The 16,327-nt window shown below is 47.6% G+C and overlaps 2 protein-coding genes across 5 annotated transcripts in view; one reads left to right on the top strand and one right to left on the bottom strand.

Annotated features, from left to right (window-relative positions):
• SLC36A1 (solute carrier family 36 member 1) overlaps window positions 1-12,303 on the top strand; it is a 57,693-nt gene extending 45,390 nt beyond the window's left edge. The window contains exon 11 of the mRNA XM_070414565.1: window positions 12,005-12,303. Within this exon, the coding sequence (XP_070270666.1) occupies window positions 12,005-12,006 (2 nt within the window). The 3' untranslated portion in view covers window positions 12,007-12,303. The remainder of the gene's footprint in view (window positions 1-12,004) is intronic.
• The window catches only part of FAT2 (FAT atypical cadherin 2), a 69,726-nt gene continuing 58,584 nt past the window's right edge, over window positions 5,186-16,327 (bottom strand). For 2 of the 4 annotated variants that reach the window (XM_070414560.1, XM_070414559.1), the window contains exons 20-24: window positions 15,948-16,093; window positions 11,665-12,106; window positions 10,566-10,686; window positions 8,282-8,739; window positions 5,186-7,251 (exon numbers count right to left, since the gene is read on the bottom strand). In XM_070414560.1, the coding sequence (XP_070270661.1) occupies window positions 6,719-7,251; window positions 8,282-8,739; window positions 10,566-10,686; window positions 11,665-12,106; window positions 15,948-16,093 (1,700 nt within the window). In that variant the 3' untranslated portion in view covers window positions 5,186-6,718. Of the gene's footprint in view, window positions 7,252-8,281; window positions 8,767-10,565; window positions 10,687-11,664; window positions 12,107-15,947; window positions 16,094-16,327 lie in introns of all 4 variants that reach the window. The other 2 variants (XM_070414562.1, XM_070414561.1) reach the window with 2 other exon arrangements.

The following is a 16,327-nucleotide window of genomic DNA, read 5'->3' as shown; positions in this document are numbered from 1 at the left end:
TATTTTGTAGATGTGGCTAAAATCTACAATCAGTCACCTTTAAAGAAAAGATTATCCTCAAAATGTGGGTGGGCCTCCTTTAATCAGTTGAAGGACCTTTACGGCAAAACAGATTTAACTAAGGTAGAAGAAATTTGCTTCAAGACTACAGCATCAGTTTTTGCCCAAGAGTTTCCAACTTGCTAACCTACCCTATAAATTTTTGACTTAGCAGCCTCAACAATCATATAAGTCAATTCCTTGAATCCTCTCTCTCTCTCTCTCTCTCTCTCTCTCTCTCTCTATATATATATATATATATATATATCTTACTGGCTCTGTTTCTCTGAAGAACTCTGATATGAGAGGTAACACCCAATTTTCTTAAAATTGGGGGACTGGCCCTGGCTGGTTTGGCTCAGTGAATCGAGCGTCAGCCTGCGGACTGGAGGGTCCCAGGTTCGGTTCCGGCCAAGGGCATGTGTCTTGGTTGTGGGCACATTCCCAGTGGGGAGTGTGTGGGAGGCAGCTGATCGATGTTTCTCTCTCATCGATGTTTCTGACTCTCTGTCCCTCTCCCTTCCTCTCTGTAAAAAATCAATAAAATATATTTTTAAAAATTGGGGGACTGATTTCAAGACAGTGGAAGAGATGACTTCCCTTCTCTTTTTGTCACATTTAAGAAGAAAAACAAGACCATCTCACTGACCCTTAGAGGATCTGAAAACTGATCTTTGTTGGCTACTGAGTTAGATTGTTCAAAAAGCAGAGCCCTCAAGGGACACTGTTAAGTATAACACTTTCCCAAGAGAGGAAGGTAGAGCATGTGTTATGACCATTTTCATTTATCAGTATCATTACTGGAACTGGAGGGTCAAAGAGATTCAGTGACTGTTCGAGGTCACTGCCTAGTAAGTGGCAGAACTGGTGCACATGAAAGCCCTGTGATTACAGAGCCCTAGCGCTTCCCAGGATCCTGGCTGCCTCCCCCTCTTGCAGCCTTAGTAGGGAGGTCTCCTTAGGGATTGTTGTGAGGATTAGATGTTATAAAGTGCCTAGCTGAATTGAAGAAAACCAAGACTAGAGCAATTTTACTTATGTGTGTGTGTGTGTGTGTGTGTGTGTGTGTGTGTTATGTTTTGCTCACTTCCTTTGGATAGAGCATTCAACCTTTTTAGATTGTTTACCTCTTTACATTTTTATTTCTGCTCACGTTCTGGTTGTGATCCCTCCATCTGGGTAACCAGGGCCATCCTGGTAAGCCCACTGCACTGCTGGAAGCATAAACTAGAGCAGCCGTGGGCAAACTACGGCCCGCGGGCCGGATCCGGCCCGTTTGAAATGAATAAAACTAAAAAAAAAAAAGACCGTACTCTTTTATGTAATGATGTTTACTTTGAATTTATATTAGTTCACACAAACACTCCATCCATGCTTTTGTTCCGGCCCTCCGGTCCAGTTTAAGAACCCATTGTGGCCCTCGAGTTAAAAAGTTTGCCCACCCCTGAACTAGAGTGACAGTGGACTGAATTTGGACTATAGCTACACATGGGGCTTTTTGCTAGGTAGGCTGGCTTCCTTAGACTCAGCCTATTACAGACGTGTACAAATAAACTGTTTTTACTTTTTATTTTTAAACCCTTACCGAGGGGGCGGGGGGGGGGGCGGGGGGGGGGGGGGGAGGAGAGAGAGAGAGAGAGGGAGAGAGAGAAGAGAGAGAAATTGTTTGCCTCCCGCCCAGGATTAGATTGAACCTGCAACTGAATCCATGAGCCTTTGGTCCATGGGCTGATGCTCTAATCACTGAGGAACCGGCTAGGGCTATAACAGGCTAGTTTTTAAGTTGATAATTTTTTATAGCCCATGAATGGTGTTATAAATATCCAGATGGCCATTGGCAGAAAAAAGGTCCCCCACCCCTTCTGTAGTACATTATCCAAACCAGGAAACGGACACTGGCGAAATCCATAGAGCTCATTCAGATTTTTCCAGTTATATATGCACTCATTTGTGTGTGTGCATGTATGTGTGTGTAGCTCTAAGCAATTTATCACATGTGTAGCTTCCTCCACTACAATCAAGATGATTAACTCTCATCACCACAAGACTCCTCATTCTACACTTTTATAGACACACTCACCTTCTGCACTCTCCCACATCCCTAACTCCCGCCACCACTAGTCTATTTTTCATCTCTTATGTTATTTCACAAATGTTATATAAATTGAATTATGCTGTATGTTTCCTTTACATTGGCTTCTTTCAGTAGACACAATTTCCTTGAGGATTATCCAAGTTATTGCCTGTATCAATTACTTGTTCCTTTTTATTGCTGAGTTGTATCCCATGACATGGAGGTACCACAATTTGCTTAACCAGTCACGATGGAAAGAGATTTACATAGTTTCCAGGTCTGGCAATTGGAAATAAAGCTGCTCTGAATATTCATGTATCGGGAATTGGTTGGTTACCAAATTCAGCGTAGTTTCAGTAGGGAGTGTGGTGGCATGGCCTGTAAGGAGTTGACATCACTATATTCATTTTGAGTTTTGTGCCAGTCTAAGCACTTTCCTTCGGTGCAACCTATAGATTTGTTGAGGAATCTTGAGAAGATTCTAAAGCTCGTCTTTCTCCAGCCTGGTCCGTGAGGAAGTTCCTGTTCTTCATTTGGTGAGACAGCCTGTGCCTCTCCTCAAGATGGAGCTGGCAGAGGACGTCTGAGGACTTCCAAAGCCTGTCCGTGGGCACTGCAATGTGGGTTATTGCTGAGCACCTGGGCCCAGTGTCCTCAGAGGTGGCATTTCACCAGTTCCTCATGTGGTGAAGGAAGTCAGGAAGATGGGCCCACTGTTCTGTATTGAATTAGTTGTGGGCCCTCGGCAAGTCATTCTGTATCTGAAAATTGTATAAACTATGTATTTCTCTCTACCCGCCTCTACCTTTTATAATCTCCATAATCTTCATCCAAAAGAGAGTGGTTTTCCTCCAAAGGCCTTGTCTCTGCCCTTCTTGTGCTCCAGATACTCACTTTTTTGAGGTTCTAGCCATGGCTTCAGTCTCCCCACCGCGACCTCACATGTCCTTCCCCCCATGACCTCACGTGTCTCCCTCCAGCACTGCTCCGGTTTCTGGAAGATATATTTGCCTTCTGTACAAGGCCTTGAGAAACCCTATGTGATGGCACAGTTGTGCTGTCCCACCCTCACTCCACCGTCACCTGGAGGAGCAGTCTTATGTCCCTTTGCTGTCTGTCCTGGTGAATTCCAGCTGCCCGTCCTCACAGGACTTGGTTGTAAGTCCTGCCCCCACCCCTACATCTTCCTGGCGACCTTCTTAAGGTCCAGCCTCAGAACTGAACCAAGATTATAGGAGTGGCCTGGGGTTGAGTCCCAGGTTTGAGCAGACCTACTTCCCAAATCCAGACACTGGGTAATACCACCTAGAATTATAGTGACATTCTTGGACCACTGCACTAAGCCCTCTCAGTCCTTGCTTCTATTCCTCAATCCTTCAATGTCCTGTACTTATCATTTGTTTTATGAACCCAAATGTAAGGCATGGGTCTGGAGTCAGGCAGCCCTGAATTGAATCCTGGCTCTGTCACTCATCAACTGGGTGGCCTCACTTTCAGTTACCAACGTAAGCTATAAGCTATTGAATTTCTGTGTGCTCTGCACCTCCGTCTGTAAAATGGAGATGACAGTACATACCTCATGGGGGTTTTGTGAGGATTAGATAAGACAAGACGTGCCAAGTGCTTGCACGGTGCCTGACATATAGCCAGTGTCAGTCAGAGGTGGTAGTGAGGATGAATATGGTGAACTACAAAATCACCCAGCCTGGAAGTCAGGAGACCCAGGTCACTGTTTTTCTCTGCCACTGTTAAGCGCTGTCATTCTCAGGTTTAGAGCCCCAGTGGCCTGACGGGAAGGGTTTCCCTGAAAATCTCTGGGTCTTCCACGGCCTGTTGGGCTAGGTCTTGATCTCAGAGAGCCCCCTGGTGGCTGATCCATGAAGGTGCAGACTCCGGAGGCTAAAGGGAAGGAGGGGCCTGGTTTATGGAGTGATGGGCTGGGTGGACAGAGGCTGAGCGGGTGGTTTTGTAGGGAGGTCCCGAGGTTGGGTGTTGGACCTGAATGTGGGTCTCATCCCTGTGAAGTTCTAGCTGTGAGACCTCGGACAAGCACCTCCTCCTCTGTGGGCCTTGGGGAGAGGAATATTGGGAATGGAAATGGACGAGATCACTGTTTCCCAAAGATGATCTAGGGGCTCCCTGGACAATCATTTTTTAAAAATCCAAATCGTAGTGTATTTTCATGTGTGCTAGTAGAAATAGTAACTTTCAAATCCTTTAGCTTATGGGTATTATCGTTTTAAAGTGAGTAAAAAATTTAAAAATCTAAATCTAAAGGAAAAATATTAAGTAAATAATAGTACAGGTGGTATTCTATCAGGGCAAAAATCATAAAAGTGGTAAGCACAACAACAGTTTAGGCAACACTGGACTAGATTATTTGTGATTTCCTGCACAGTTCTGAGAAGTTACTTCTACCTGTGTATTACTTGGTATTATATCTTAACATAATAATCACCATTTATGGTTTATGCAGCTATAAACTTTTATTCCTCAGGATAGTATTATGATGTAGCTATTATTTATTATCTTAGTTTTACTGAAAAACGAGAGGCAAGTCCTACCTGCCCGTTAGGATGTGGCAGAACAGGTTTGGAACTGAGCCTGTCTGACCCCAGAGCCACCGTCTGCAGAGGGAGCCTGAGGACAGGGACTGGGCTTTCCAGTCTCAGTGTTACCTACAAGGCTCGTGTGGACCACGGTCGCCTGGTGACATTCACATCCAGCAGGCCTCAGGGGCCACAGGCTGACTCAGGCTGGGGGAAAGGAGGGACAGGCCGTGCCTGGCTTCCCAAGACCCAGGACAGTAAGCCCCTCTCCCCAACCCGTGCGTGTGGTGCAGAGGGTGCTGGCTGGGTCGGCAGTCCTGAGCCTGGTCCCGACCTTTCACTAACCCGCTGGTGAGTGAACTTGTCCACTGTGGACCATTGATTCAGCATTGGAGCCATTTTCCCCCAAGTATTGTCCTGGGCCCCATCCCCAGAGGTTCTAATTGTGCAGGTCTGAGTTAGGGTTCAGGGTTCTTTATTTTGGCCATTTTGCTAGATTTGGGGATCACGGTGTTTAATGACTTCTAGGGTCCCTTCCAGCTCCCAAATGCTGTGAAGCTCAACTTGGAAAGGCCTGTAGACCCTTATGACACAGAAAATAACAGTAAAAAAGACACTTTATTGTTAAAAAAAAAAAAAAAAAGGGCCATTCATACCGTCATTCACACTCACAGTCGCACACACAGTCACGAACCACTCACACAAACACGCTCTCACCCACACAGCCTCCGTCTCGCTGTAAGCAGCAACTCTGGGGGTGAGAGTCTCTGTTGCTCTTCCTTTTGACTTTTGTCTCCAGAAACAACACATGAAAAAGTAGTGGACCCGAGAAAGGGACGGGGGGTGGGCGGAATAGCAAGGCCACCAGAATTCTCTGGTCGCTGCCACTCCTGGCTACATACACTCTACACATGTGTACAAAGGTACTATACATGAGTGCCCACATGTGTAGACATGTGCCCACATTGACCCTCCATGCATAGGGTTGAGTCACTGCAGGTAACACTTAGATTGGCAGGCTTCTCAGATGGCGGGGCAAGGGCAGGGTGTCCTGCTTTCTGGCTCCCTGCCTCCACCCTCCCCTGAATGGACATTCTGAGTTCCTTGTGTCTATGGAAGAAAAATCCCTCATCCAGACAGCAAGGTTGAAAAGTGCCTAAAATTTTTAAAAATGATGAATGATAGCCTTCCTGCCTTTGGCCCAAAGTGCTTGAGAAACTTGGGATGAAGAACCCAGAGTTCCATGAGGTCTGATTTCTTTAGCAAAGAAAGTCCAGGGCTGCAGGAATCCTGACTGGCCCTGGCTGGTAGAAAGTCACGTGACTTAAAGAGGCGGGGCAAGTTGCCTAGTTGGAATCTGGATTAGAGGAGTGGGACCTCCAGGAGACTGAGGCCATAGTGATGCTCCTCAGGTACCCTTGTTGCCCTCATTCACCATCTTATCCCCGATGCCTAGCACAGCACCTGACACGGAGCAGATCCTGCAGTGGACATATGCATGAGGCAGGGTGCACAGGTGACTTTTGGTAACTGCTCGCCTTCTGCTCACCTGTCAGCCCCTAGGAGGACACCCTGTGGCCCTCCAGGGTCAGAGACCCTGGGACCTCATCTCTCTAGTGGGTGTAGTGGTAGCCTGTGGGGCATGAGCCTGCCTCTGCCTCCAGAATGGAGCTGTAGGCAGGTGTAAGGATGTGCCCCAACAGGGCTGACCCAGTAGTTCAGGCCCTGCCTCCCTGGGCGCTGGGAGACGGCAGATCAGAGACTGACTGCCTCTTGCCCATCTCAGGAGTCGGCTTCTCCTGGTTTTCCAGCGTAGCTGCCCTGTGCACCCCCTTTCTGCTGGGGCCCTGGTGCTGTTTTTCGAGTCCTACCCTCAGCTTCCCTCCATCCTCAGGGACTAGCTGGGGGTCTGGAAGAGCACATTTCAATGTATGGCAGCCTGGAATGGGTATGGGGGCTTCCCTCCCACTTTCCCAGCCACGCTGTACTCACTCTCTATAAGACAGGAAGAAGGTGCCAAGTCCTTGGCCTCCCACCTTCCTTCCTCTGAGGACAGCTAGAACATGACCTCCTCACAGCTCCCATAATCACTCTCTACCATGTCAGAGCCCTCATAGTTGGGGGGTGCCTCGGGCTGGCCCCGGCCTGTGGGAAGCCCACCCACCACCTCACAGTCGGCATAAGAGGGCCCGGCGTGGCTGAGGCGCATCCTCACCCCCTTGTAGCCCCCCTCTGCCAGGCAGGGCCCTCCCCCTCCCTGCCGGAGCTGCGAATGGTAGTAACTGATGGCTGTGTACTCATTGAGACAGGGGGCCAGCAGGCGCTCCCGGGGACTGGGGGGCCGCGGGGGCATCAGATCTTCCAGGTTCTGGTTGCTATAGCGGGGTGGGAGGGGTGCCCGCTTGTTTTCCACCTCCAGTGGGAAGGGGAAACCCCCATAGAGGCCATTGGGCTCCTGCATCACAGCTGGGTTCTGGTGGTGCTGAGGTGACGGTGGCAGAGGGCTCGGGGTCACTTCAGAGTTGGGGTATTCCCAGTGTTCCTTCCTGGAGTAAGTAGGGGGCCAGACCGTGGCTCCGCCTGGATACACTGTAAGAGAACAGTAAGATAGAGTGAATTTCCCTGGTGAAGGTTCCAGCTGGCCTGACAGCTACTACTGATAACTTAGCATGTGGTGGATATGTGGCCTATCTACATGTTGTCTCTTGCAGCTTAGGTTGATATCTAGAATCCAATGGGGCCAAGGTTAAGGCCAGAGGCTTAACCCAAAGCCAGCCCGTTTTGCAAATCTGTGCCACTGATCAAAGGGTAGATGTAAAAGGGAAGAATATGGATGGCTCCATGCAGCCCACCCCCAGTGCTAGAGGCAGGAGCTCCCTCCCAAGTCTTACTGGTGGGTTTCGTCTCCTTATTTGAAGGAAACAGACACATAGTTCGGAGTACATGTGAGGCATACATCACAGAGGGTGATTAAGTGAGAGTGCCTTGGAAGATTGGAGACCAGGCGTCTTTGGTCCCAGCTGTGTCCCTGCTACTGAATAGTTGTGTGAATTAGAACTGCACCTTTATGGGTCCTAGATACTCAATTGGCAAAAAGTTAGTGAAAATACCTGTTTTAACTATTGGTGAATAAGCCAGGAAAGATAAAGTGCTTACATATTCACCTCCTTTTGAGTAAAAGATAAGAAAGGGGTAAAGATGGCCCCCCACAGCCAGCTAGGTCTGGCTTAAGATTGGGCAGTCAGAAGGTTGGACGACTGCTTCTCTTTCGCTTCCCAGAAGAGCACAGATGTGCAGAAGCCTCCTTTCACCCAGGGATCCTACCCACTCCTTTCCAGAGTTTATAGGTTTCTGCCATGGACATCGAGCCTATGGAGTATCTTGGAATTTAGAGGAGTGGATCATGATGCAGCAGAATGAGCCATGGGCTCTGAGTCCAGAGACCTGGCTTCTGTTCCTGTTCATTAGTTCACTGTGACCTTGAACACACCCCTTCACACCCCATTCCTAGAGCATGACCTGAATGGTGGCCCAAACCCCTGTGCCTGAGGTAGTGAAGTGCTTAGGTCTGCTACTCCATTCCGCCAGCCCCCAAGGCTAAGGGCTCTGCTATACTGACCCATCTCCTCGCCTGACCAGGTCCTCTTAACGATGGACTCGTTGTCAGAGCGGGGAGGGACTGCAGCTGGTGGGAGTCTGGGAGGCACGCTGCAGACTATTGGCTGCTGCTTAGAGCTGGGTCCAAAAGTGACGAATTCATTTGGACCTGAGGTCTTGCTGGGCTCTAGTTGGTTCACGTTGTTGCAGGAGTTGGTGCTCAGAGGGTTGAGCTCGATGGCAGGCATGGCTTGGGTGTCAACACCAACACTCCTAGCCAAAAGGTCTGGGTCTTCCATGGCCACGGGCTTGTGAGACTTGCGATGGCGGCGGTAGAAGAAAAACACAATGATGCTAGCAATAATGAGCAGTAGGGCCCCTGTGAAGATCAGAAGCTCCTGCTGACCCCAGTCCCCCCTTTTGATCACCGGGGTGACTAGGCATTTTCCTTCTGAGCAGGCCCTTTCCTTTTGTTCACACCTGCAGAGACAGAAAAGTAGGAAGGGGCTGAGTCACTGCCCTTTCCCTCACCCCTCTTACAAAGATCAGTGGATGGAAACCCCTGCACTCAAGCCTATGCTCTCCAATTTTCCACCAAAAAAAAAAAAAAAAAAAATAGCCTGGCCAGTGTGGCTCAGTGGTTGAGTGTCGACCCATGCACCAAGAGGTCGCTGGTTTGATTCCCGGTCAGGGTACATACTCGGTTGCAAGGCTTAATTCCCGTTGGGTCTGTGCAGAAGGCAGCCAATTGATGTTTCTCTGTCAGCAATGTTGCTGTCTTTCTCCCTCTCCCTCTCCCTTTCACTCTATCTAAAAATCAATTTAAAAATATTTTTAAAAAAAGATAATTATCAAACATACCAACAAATCAACTTCAGAACTTTCCATCCTCTACCAGTAACACATAGGGCTCAGCTACACCCTCATTTATGACCGGTTGGATCTGGACTCTGAGCACATCCATTATTTTCACCCACGAGATCTCGACATTGGATATACTCTTCACCAGTGACATCCGATTTCCAACCATATATGGTGATAGAGGCAGCCAACATACCTAGCTGTCCTCCAGCAATAATGTCAGGGTCCCAAATACAAGTCAGCAGTCACCCAGCAATGCCAGCCGGGCATCACCAGCAGATCACAGTGACCCAACATGGCTCTGCACAGACCTTACACTGGGCAGCTTCTCAGAGAGAGCACCTGGAACTCTAAGACCTCTCAGGTCACCTTCAGCTTAGTGTTCCATGGTGGAAGGCTCTTAGGAGACGTCTATGGCTGGCTTTGTCCACTTTTGAAGGGATATTGGGAGAGGCTCCCTCCATTCCACCTGATCCCGAACATCCCCCAGTACCTGAAACTACCCTTTGGGGTTTAATGTTGTCCTCCCCAAGTTCCTCTGTTAAAATGCAAACACCACTGTCAGCCAGGGACTGTTCTCCCAACACACCTGCCGGCTGGAGAGCATTGTGTACTGCAGAGCAGCAAGTGAAGTGGGGTTGGAATTGTCAGTTGCCAAGAAAGAGGACTTGGGTTATAAACACACAGGAGGATCTTGGGTAAGCTCTTTCCTTCTGGGCCTCAGTTTCCCCATCTGTAAAATTAGTGGCTCCCTTATGCACAGGCTGACAGCAGGGGCTCCCTTGGGAGTTTGTAAAAAAAAAAAAAAAAAAAGAGGAGAATCCCAGGTTTCGTTCCTTAGCAATTCCGAATTAATTGGTCTAGGAATGTACATTTTTCATTAGTCTCACTCATGATTTTTCTTAAAGGCTCAAAAGTTGGGAAGCCATAAAACCAGATTGCCAAAGCCTCTGACCTCTAGGATTCTTAGCTGATTCTCCTTCTCTTGCAACCCCTCTACCTTCTCCCCCAAGCCAGCATAATATGAGGTATAGGTGGCTGGCAGTGGGGTTTGAGATCACAGCAGTACCTCTACCAAGTGGTCATTGTCTCCAGGTCGCTTCTGGGAAGTCACAGTCCAGAGCAAAAGACTAAGAGCTTGAGCTATTTTCAGACTTTATCAAAGATCAGAGCCACCTGAGGAGCTGGTTAGAAGTGCAGGTTCCTGGGCCCCAGCCTGGGGAGTCTGATTCATCAGGTTCAGAATAGGGCCTGGGAAATATTAACAAGCACCTCCCTCTCCCAGAGGCTCTGCTGCAGGTGGTCGGAGGGAGAAGCCAGGTCCTGGAGCACTCAGCCTCTTGCCTCCCATCGGCCTCCCTAGAGTTCAGAGAGCAGAGCTCATTCCCTAATGGCGCCAAATCCAGGGTGAGGAGCCAATGGCAGGAGGCCTCTCCCGTGCTTACCTGACTGCTTCAGGGGAGGAGCTGCAGTTTCCGTTCTCCTCCAGGCAAGGTGTCAAAGTGCAGTTATTTCTCTGTTCACAGTGTTTCCCAGAGAACTGTGGGGGACACTCGCAGGAATAGCCTGGAGGAAGGGAAGGGAGGTGAGAGAGTGCACTGGCCTGGCAGTCAGGCCTCCAGGTGGAGAGGCCCTCTGTGACGAGGGGAGGCCTCAGCATGTCTGCAGGCACCCATGTGCACATTTATTTATTGAGGGCCAAATACCATCTTGACCACTGATGCCCTGCTAGTCAAGGAGGCTTGATCCTGGCCCTCAAACAGCTTATAGTCCTGCAGAGAGTGGGCATCTCAAGAATACTGCCTATCCTCCTCATTTACCCAGACAACACTGATTCTAAGTAAGACTCTTCATGGACGAGCTTATTTGACCCTCATGACATCTCCAAGTTGGTTTCTGTTATCCTCCTCATCAGGGGAAGGTACAGGTGGATGGCAGGTGAGGAAATGAGGCACAAAGAATGTATGGCATTTGCTTAAGGCCACACAGCCAGTAAGTGGCAAAATTGGGATCAATACTAATAGTAATTATCATAAAAATTAGTTTATTAAAGGGAAGTGTTGGGGGAGGTTTCCTGGAGGAGACACTATTTCATTTGAGACCTGGAGGATGAGTAAAGATTAACCAGGCAGAAAGATAGAGGGGCAAAGCTGAAGGTGTTTCAGGCAGAGGAGAATGTGTGTAAAGGCTTAGAGTGGAGGGTGTGGCAAGTCCCAGGAATTAAAATGATGGTAGGGTGGGCAAGCCTGCTGAAGAAGGTGGTGGTGGTGGTGGGGGGGGGGTGGTCAGGGAATGGGAGGTATGAGCCATATGCAGGAATTAGGAATTGGGACTCTATCGAACAGCAGGGGGAAGACATTGCAAGGCTCCAAGCAAAAAAGTGAAGTGCTCAGATCTGCAGCTATGTCCCTGCTACTGAATAGTTGGGTGAGTTAGAACAGGATACTGTGTCTTCATGGGCCTTAGCTACTCAATCAGCAAAAAGTTACTGAAAATACCTGTTTTAACTATTGGTGAATAAGCCAGAAAATACAAAGTGCTTACCTGTCCCGAGGGCCTGTGAGCACTTCCCGCCGTTGAGACACGGGTTCTGGCTGCAGTCTTGGCTGTGGGCGCAGCACTGGGTGAGGTCCTGCCTCTCCAGCAAGCCTGCCACCTTCTTGCCATGGGCCATCAGCTCCAGTGCCTGTCCATTGATCATGACCTCATCTAGGCAGCCTTCAAAGCCCTGGGAGACGTTCGGGGGAGAGTGAGAGAGGACAAAGCCGCCTAGAAAAAGGTCTCTTTTGGGCCTCAGGCCCTGGCAGTTCTCTGGGAGCACAAGGGAGCCGTTGCCTGAGCTGTCAACCAACAGCCAAGTGGAAGTGTCCGTCTCCTTCACCAGAACTGAGTGCCACTTGCCGTCATTCACATGGGGCCAGGAGGAAAGCGTTCCATTGAAACCACGTGGGCAACTGTATTCCAGCTGGAGCACTCCATGGACCAGCTGCAAAGGAAACCCAGATGGCCATCAGCAAAGCCAAGGAGTCCTTATAGAAAGCCCTGCAACAGGCTGCCGGGGCAAAGCATGCTGGTTGTATTTTCATGGGTGGGAGGGGTAGTGTCTGGTGATTTTTAAGGCAGTTTTAGTTTTGTGTTTGTAGAGAATAAAAACCTTCAAAATGCTCTCCTGTCTCTGGTTTTATTTTTCCCTCACTGCACTCCATGGGATGGCCCGGGCAGGGACAACATCTCTACTTCACAGATGAGGAAACTGAGACCCAGAGATGCCTTGCTGTCTTTTGGATTCTCGATCACAGGCCTCTCCAGTGTTCTGCATTGCTGAACATTGGCCTTCAAGGGTACCAAACCCCCCTCTCACTCCCACTGCCTTACACAACAGTTCAGCAGTTCTTGAAGTGTCTCCAAGATCTATTCAGGGGCTCTGCAAATGGAAACTACTTTCATAATAATCCTAAGACATTATTTGCCCTTTTTACTCTCACAAATATACAGTGGAGATTTCTGATATGTGCTATCACAGCAGACGAAGGTAGAAGTAAATATGAAAAGCCAGCTGTCTTCTATTAAGCCAGACATCAGAGAGAATTATAAAACACTGCTCCTTTTTAATTTTGTTGGAAAATGTAATTATTTTTTAAATATATGGTTTTTATGTGAACATGTAATGACTTCCTTGGTTTTAAATGAATTAGCAAATAAAGATTTTAACATTTGTCAGTTTTCATTTCTAATATTGGAAACATCGATAGCTACATATAACCCATATAAACAAAACTTCCTTAGGATCTTCAGTCATTTTAAAGAGAGTGAAAAGTCCCAAAATCAAAAAGTCTGAAATCCCACTGGATTAAAACAATTTAATTCACCTCATCCTACGAAGTTGGTTGATTTGTGGTCAAATCTTTTCCTGGTCACTGTAGGGTAGGGAGTGCTTTTTCTGGGTGAAATTTAAAGATACAACCCAGTGTTTTCAGGAGTTAGCCATTTATACATCACCTTCCTGATTTTTTCCCTGATTCAACACTGCCTATACCATTATTTCCGTAAAAAGGAAACTTGTATACAGTAAATAGAAAAATAGAATGACAAAATAAGTACAACTCAAAACACTGTCCTTAAATCATTCCTTTGACTTTACTCAGGACCACAAATCCATTGATCCCACCATCTTTTCACTGTCTCTCTTCTCCTCAGCAAAGCCATCATTCCTCTCCTCATCCAGCTGTCCTGTCCCTCTCTCACTTGGTAGAACTCAATTGGCAAACCCACAAATTGGTAAAACTCAACTCTTCCCTTATTCTTTATGATCATCATGGAGCTGAATTTGGTTGGAGAGAAACACACAGGCTTACTTATTGGTCTCCCTTTAATTTCATGACCATGAGTCTCCAATGAGCCTTTCATGCTGCTAAACAGTTGTACTATCTTCCTTAGTCCATTTACTCTCCCATGTGCCTGTTTTTACAACTTCTCTCTCCTCAGATCCCTAATGCCTCCCTCCCCATTCTTATTCTACAAATCAGATGAGGATTTGAAGACACTCATAATCACATGGATCCACTTTTATGAAAGCCAATCTCTCCATTCATGTACTAGATCTCCCCACTCCCTTACTTCTTCAAGGACAAGATTTCACTAACTCTCCTTTCTCTTTCCTAGATCTTTGTTCACTCTCTGCTGGGTCATCCCACTTGTCATACAAACATTATTGCTCTAATATTATTTTTTAAAAGTTGTCTTGATCCCACTTCTCTTGCCAAAGATCTTTTTTTTTCTTTTCTTCTCTTTTGCAACAAAATTCCACCCTCACCCACGACAACACTGAAACTACTGGTGTCAGGGTATTCAGTGACCTCTGTGTTGCCAAATCCAGTGATTAAAATCATTTCCCATCTTAGCTGACCTCTCACCAGCATATCACCCAGCTGATCACTCCTTCCTTCTTGATACGTGGTCTTCATTTGGTTTCCTGGATACAATACTGTCTTAGTTTTCCTTCACTGTCATTGGTTGCTCCTTTTCAGTCTCCTTTGTTGGATCCTCCTCTTCCCCCTACGTCTCAGTGTTAGAGTGTCTCTGGTCTTCTCTCTTTTTAATCTACACTCCTTAGTGATCTTCATCTCCAGCCCAGACCTTTCTCACGAACACTAGACTTGTTTATCCAGCTCCACTTGAGGGTCTAATAGGCATTTCAAACTTACATGTCCAAAACTGAACTCTGGATCTTCCCCCCAAACCTGCTTTACCAATATTCTTCCCCGGGTCTGTTGGCGGCAACTCTATCCCTTCTAGTTGCTCAGGCCAAAATCTTACTCCTTGCTTCCTCTCCCAGCCCTTATTCAATTCATCTGGAAATCCTGTTGGCTTTACCTTCAAAATCTATCCAGAGTCTGACCCCTTCTTCCCAGTTCCACTGTCATTGCCCTGATCTAAACCACCGTCATCTCTCACCTGAATTATTGCTTCTTTGGCTGGGTCTCTCTGCTTCTGGCCTTGTCCTTCCAAGATCTATTCTCAGCCCAGTAGCCATGAGGATCCTTTCTGCATATGTTAATTCTCTGCTCAAAACCTTTGAGGCCCTCCATCTTGCTCAGAATAAAAGCCAAAGTCCTTAAATGGCCTGTGCGACCTTTATAGATCCGCCCCCATTTCATTACATCGCTGACCTCAACTCCTCCTACTGTCCCATTTGCTCACTTCCGTCAAGCTGTACAGACCTCGGGCTTGTGCTTTAAGCATGTAAGGAATCTCCGGCCAATTACTATTCCTTTGACCTAGAATGCTGTTCCCCCAGCTGTCTAAGCTAACTCCCTCACCCCCTTCAAATTATTGTTCAATTACCACCTCAATGAAGCCTTTCCTAACCACTTTATTTAAAATTGTAACTCCCCATACTCCCGATTTCCCTTCACCTTTTCCCCCTTTAACCCAAAGCACTTACCACATTTGGACAAACTTTATAATTTTCTGAGTTATTATGGTTATTGTCAGTCTGCCCTGTAGGATGAAAGTTCTAAGGCAGCGGTTCTCAAACTGTGGGTCGCGACCCCTTTGGGGATCGAATGACCCTTTCACAGGGGTCGCCAAAGACCATTGGAAAACACATATATAATTACATATTGTTTTTGTGATTAATCACTATGCTTTAATTATGTTCAATTTGTAACAATGAAATTGGGGGTCACCACCACATGAGGAACTGTATTAAAGGGTCACGGCATTAGGAAGGTTGAAACCACTGTTCTAAGGGTTTTTTTGTCTTACTCGCTGATGAGACCCAAACACCTAGAACAGAGCCTGTCACATAGCAGATGCTCAGTCAATATTTATTGGATGAATTAAATTCTAACTAGCCCAAGTCTGTTTCTCTTTGTCAGAGTGGGATACTGAAATGTATGCTAGAGGTGTTAAAATCAGGAAGGTAAACTGAGACTTTCTAGATGACGTAAGCAGAAGGACTGAAAGACCATTAGAAAGGAAACTCATTTTCTCCCATGTAATGTAATCTGTTTGTCATCTTGAGCACCCCAGTGGTAAACACTGTTCTATTACTCAGCAAAGGTGATAGAAGCACCAGGGCTAGGTGGCCACACCCATCTCTCTTCCTATCTTCAGAGACTCTCTGTTAACCCCTAGAACAGCCCGACCTCTGTTGTTGTACTTGGACATATATCTAGGTGGGGTGGCTTTGGCCATCATGGTTGGAAAGTCTCGTGTCCTTACCCAATAGTCAGGGATTTCTTTGCAGAAATTGGCCTTCTTGGCCATGCTCATGCTGCCCCCACCTCCCAGCCTGGCACATTCCCATGACGTCGGTGCCTTACCTTCAGGGAGACATACACTGTGCCATTGCTGAACAGGAGAATGGCCTGTGACTGGCGTGTTTTCAGACGGAAATGGATGTGCCAGTTCTGAGCCTCTGGGAGACTGTACCGCCCGAAGCTCTGACCGCTGAACCTTGCAGCAGTACCTGTGAAAGCAACCAGAGGTGTCACCTCCATGTAAAATGGTCCCCATGGAGCCCTGGCACCGATTGCCTCATTCAACCCTTGGGCGGCCAGCAGAGTCATTGCTCATTTAATAGATGGAGAAACGAGGCTGGGGGTTACTTGTCCTGGGTCACACAGCAAGATAAGGGCTATCACCCTGCACACCCTCCTTTGGCCCCAGGAACATTTGCCTTGGGTGCCAGCCTGGGTCAGAA

Source organism: Myotis yumanensis, unplaced genomic scaffold, assembly GCF_028538775.1.
Source record: "Myotis yumanensis isolate MYYU_CA2020_CCGP unplaced genomic scaffold, mMyoYum1.0.hap1 SCAF_5, whole genome shotgun sequence".
In the NCBI taxonomy this organism is placed as follows: domain Eukaryota; kingdom Metazoa; phylum Chordata; class Mammalia; order Chiroptera; family Vespertilionidae; genus Myotis; species Myotis yumanensis.
This window is presented reverse-complemented; position numbering and strand designations above follow the sequence as displayed.